The 5,137-nt window shown below is 30.1% G+C and overlaps 1 protein-coding gene across 1 annotated transcript in view; it reads right to left on the reverse strand.

Moving 5' to 3' along the window:
* Window positions 1–1,626: 1,626 nt before the first annotated feature.
* LOC111086316 (stress response protein NST1-like) overlaps window positions 1,627–5,137 on the reverse strand; it is a 14,436-nt gene continuing 10,925 nt past the window's right edge. Inside the window, exon 6 of the mRNA XM_022388734.1 lies at window positions 1,627–1,777. Within this exon, the coding sequence (XP_022244442.1) occupies window positions 1,627–1,777 (151 nt within the window). The remainder of the gene's footprint in view (window positions 1,778–5,137) is intronic.

Raw genomic sequence — 5,137 nt, forward strand, 5'->3', positions numbered from 1 at the left:
TAAGAGATTTTTTAATAAGGTTTCATTTTGTACTCACACGCGTCCTTCTAGATTTATGAATAAGTCAATGCGAGGTAGAGACTCTGACCTGAACTCAAACGACCACGCAATCTTGTCGCATTGAATACAGACAATGTAGTTCAATATCGTGCTGTTACACTCGAGCGATATAAGCTTTCTTCTAGTACAAAAAAAAAAGAATAACAAGAATCTTGACTAAAATTGATTGTGTAGGTCTATAGATATTTCTTTTATAACTATATTTTGATTTCATATATCATACTGTTATTTTAAAATAGCAAATAGAGCCATCAATTCTAACTTGAAGAGACAACAATGTATTTTAGAACAATACAGGTTATAATATTAAAATTATTAACCATCAAATAGTGTTTTTTATTCAACAATTATTAAGCACTTCTGATCAAAAGAAAGCTAACTATATAGATTAGGACTAAAATAATTAAAAAGACAAACCTTATAACAATTTGACCAGAAATACTTAATGTTTTAAATCAATATACCATAAAATAAAAAACAATAATGATTAGAATGTATTGCGTTATTAGTTAGATACCTTCACTGTTAATAATATTTTTGGCCGTAATTTCGTTAATATCTCACGAGTTTCGACCAGCCTAGAAACTTTAAATTTCTTCTAAATCCAAATAATAAACTAACAATGAAAAATAATCTTCGTGAATGTAACATTGATTGAAAAAAAACTATTACAAATTATTTGGAATACACAACAGTTATGTTAATTTTTAACAATTAAAGAAAAAAAAAAGGGTAAGAACACAACCTCACGGAAAGAGTAAAATGTGCCCTGGTAAGTGAGGTAAGAATACATCGTCCGTTAGATCTAACCTTTATTCGGAAGCCTCTAATGTGATTATAAAATAAACATTAAGGCAATACGGGTACTCAAACCCATTATATGCAATATCTAGAACCATCTGGAGTCAGTTGTGGTAAGGTAGTTGTTCTTGATGGAACATAATTAAAAATTAACAATCAAAATAAAACCAAGATTAGAGCAGATTACCACCAGACGAAAGGTTAATAAGTAAAGCTTATCTCCTAAAACAGGCAGACCAGTCTCTGTAACGATCATATATACATATCGGAACAGCGTAATAAAATCGTAAGATCTCTAAGCTAAAACTTTCCCGTATTAAAACAATGAAAAATTGATTTTTTCCTTATAACTTTAAACAAGTAGCGCTGAGAACAAACACAATCTCAGCCATGATTAATATAATATTAAAATACTTTGGAATAGAGATTAAATCTGATATACAGTGTATTCCTACCTCTGATTGGGTGCTATTTCTGTCCTCTTAATATTGGATATATTATACCCTTTTCCACTTCATAAAATGTACCCTATATTTATTTGCCTATCTTCTATATGCGACACTTTTCTGTTTTTGGCATTGTTGTCTGAAGAGATTATATATAATATAATAGTGTATATGTGAGAATGGGAATTTATAATCTCCGTAAATACAGGCAATAAATATATATATTTTTTAATAACGATACATATACTATCAACCTTTAAGTTGCTTTTCCAGCTTCAAAATTTACATCAATCAATAGCTATTCTCTCTCATTTCTAAGCTAGTAACCTGACGCAAAAATGTCTATGGAAGCTTCATTTTGTTGCGCAGTTGTTGGAACTGTGTTTATCATTTCTTTCCGTTGTCGAACTTTTCGCGCTTTTTCCTCGTGAGCTCTAGACTTTTCTTGGAGTTCACGCAGGTATTTTTCTCTGAAAATTATAAAGTATCATGTTGAAAAGTTATATAGCAAAGAATAGTAAATATTAATAACACAGTAAAAATTCTACAAAAACTGAAATCTATATTTAGTATATTTTAATTATTACGGCCAAATCATTACCGAAAAATATTTCCTTCGTAGTTTTATTTCTCAATGTTCTATTACTTATAAATTACAAAACATACCTAGTACGTGGTGATCTTGCGAGCAGTAAAAACGCTGAAAGTCTTTACCTTAACAAACAATCAATAAACAAATAATAAGATCGGTGTGAAATAACAGACAAGACTTTAAATTAAACCCGTACGGCTAAAAAAGTACCGTAGTGGATCCCCCAGCGTTAAGTGATCATTCAAGTATTAGACAAAAAACAGACAAACGAGATTTGAGAGAAATACATAATAGAAACGTCTTATCGAAATGTTAAAACTTAAATTGAATCTGAGTAACAAATCAATATCGATGGTATATATAAGTTAGAAAATGGAACCCCATAAAAATACCACTGCGTTCAGTATACCAGCTATACACTAATTTGATTCCTTCTGGTGGCTCAGTAGAAAGCTCGATTCTGGTGGTTGGCACAGATAACCCATTGTGCTTAAACAAACAAATGAATCCAGTTCATACCAATTCGCGAGTATTTGTACAAGTCATTTAAATAATAATTCAAATGTCCTTTGAAATCAAGCAAGAAAACAAGTATATATATATATATGTATATATATATATATATATATATATGTGGATATTTAATTTGTTAATCTTTTCACTGCGAACTGTCTCCTTTAGTAAATCAAATCATCTGACGTCATATATGTAAGTAAAATCTTACTAAGGCCTCCGACTGGTTCTGAAAGATTGAATTTTACTTGACTTATTCATAAAATAATCTTTAACCTATGTTCTCTCTTTTGTTGATTTTTTATTTATTTTTCGTTAAGCCTTTTATTTTGAAACTCATACATCTCTCTTAAAATCCTCTTTCAACTTACCAATTATCCAACATAAAGTGCGTGTTGTTATCACACATACAATCCTATTTAACTTACTAATTATCCAACATAAGGTGCGTGTTGTTATCACACATACAATCCTGTTTAACTTACCAATTATCCAACATAAAGTGCGTGTTGTTATCACACATACAATCCTATTTAACTTACTAATTATCCAACATAAGGTGCGTGTTGTTATCAAACATACAATCCTGTTTAACTTACTTTTTATGCAACATATAGTGCGTGTTGTAAACACACACACATTAATATTATTTAGTTACATTTTCAATTATAGTGGCTCTAGCATTTGGGGACTGAGCACGGTCCACTAGTTAACGTTCCGAATTGCGTATCTGAGAATCCGTTGTTCGCGTCCTGTTACCACCCAGAGGCAAGTTTACGGACTTACAATGCTAAAATCCGGAGTTCGATTCCCCGTGACGTATAGAGTCCAGATAGTCTATATTGTATAGGTTTGCCTTAAACCTATAAAAAAATTCTTTCTGTGTCATTTAACAGATCTTATGAAGATATTTTTAAAATTACTTTAAACTATAATACATGACACTTAAATTTGGCGTTTGTGATATATATTCTTGATGTTACATTATTGAGCTGTGAAAACTATATAAACTGTAAACTTCGGCGAGGAATAACTGGATTGTTTTTTTAGTTAACACAAGAGAAAATATTAATAAATTTAGCTTTTGTTTGTATGTTTGTTTGTAATTAAGCACAAAGCTACAAAATGAGCTATCTGTGCTCAGCCCACCACGGGTATCGAAACCCGCATTCTAGCGTTATAAGCCCGCAGACATACCGCTGTGCCACTGGAGGCATAATATATTTAGTAACTTATAAAAATGTTTTAAACACTAAGACTTTGCTAAATTTCAACACAACAATTTAATTTACCTTTAGTTTTATCGAATTTACAGTTTAGTAGAAGAGGAAAAGACCTCACTCATGCATAACATCATATTAGACAAAGGGAATGCTCGGAATATATAAGAGAAAGTTGATTTCTTCCTTTTGTGGAAATTTAAAAATCTGAAAAAAAAACAACTAAAAATAACATTTGGATCCCTGTTACACTTTGTTTACACCCTGGGTCTGTACAGAGCTAAATAATATCTTTGTCGGGAAGTGATAATATTTGTGTAATATCACACAAGATAATCCTACTGTAACAATGCAATTTCTAGTTGATATTCAGTAAATTTTCTCAACCAGTTGTTTTTTTAACATGTTTTCTATTTTAAAATATTTTGATATTACATTAAGAAGCGCTCTCGCTCTTTTTCGCTGTTTCAACTTATAATGGATGGCCCAAAAGTATCGAATAATACTCTGATAAATATATGTAGTTAATATAATATAGTATTTGATTGGTTTGAACGTGGAGCAATTATTGAAATGTCAGGCAATTGTTGGACGCCATAACCATTTGTTTTTATCGTTAGAGAATGCTAGTATTTCTTATATATATATATATTCTGTAGCTCAATTAATTTTGGACTACCCTGTATTTGGACTTCCCTACAATTTCTGTCTGTTTCATAATATTAACCATAACAACCAGTCTTGGTAGGAGGCTTTCGATGTGTTCTCTAGTTTTCCTTTTATCACCAGTCTTTCTATAATGATGTACATCTACTTTGTATTTTTTCCATTAACAATGGTTTCGAATTGATGGGGAATATTTTGAATTTATATTATTTTCCTTAACATTGGATTTTGTTAAGAACCCTTATTGGGTTTTATAACCAACCATACCTAACACGCTTGTCTTGTTAAAAAAGTTTTCAGTTTAATGTGATTTATCTCAGCCTTGTTAAAAATATTCTTTCTCTCTGTTTTATGTTGTTTTGATAACATGCTGATCGCAGATTTAGAATTAATTTAATTAGTGACTCAAGATTTTTCTTTAAAATACTCGAAATTATTTTTAAGTTAAATATAATTTATCTTTTTTAACTATTTGGATTTGGAAGTTCTTCCTAGTTTTATGTTACTCTTTTTTATCCATTCTTCTCATGAATCGAATACTTCTCTTCATATATATGAAATATCTTCTCTTCATAGTATTATTTATTGGTCCAGTAAATGATCGCGATGTCTTTTTTTTTCTTTATTTTTTAGCCAGAATCTAGAAAATCAAATTAAAATGATCGCGATGTCTTTTTTCTTTATTTTCTAGCCAGAATCTAAAAAATCAAATTAAAATGATCGCGATGTCTTTTTTCTTTATTTTTTAGCCAGAATCTAGAAAATCAAATTAAAATGATCGCGATGTCTTTTTTCCTTATTTTTAGCCAGAATCTAGAAAATCTAAATTACAATGATCG

Source organism: Limulus polyphemus, unplaced genomic scaffold (genome assembly GCF_000517525.1).
Source record: "Limulus polyphemus unplaced genomic scaffold, Limulus_polyphemus-2.1.2 Scaffold39, whole genome shotgun sequence".
Classification (NCBI taxonomy): domain Eukaryota; kingdom Metazoa; phylum Arthropoda; class Merostomata; order Xiphosura; family Limulidae; genus Limulus; species Limulus polyphemus.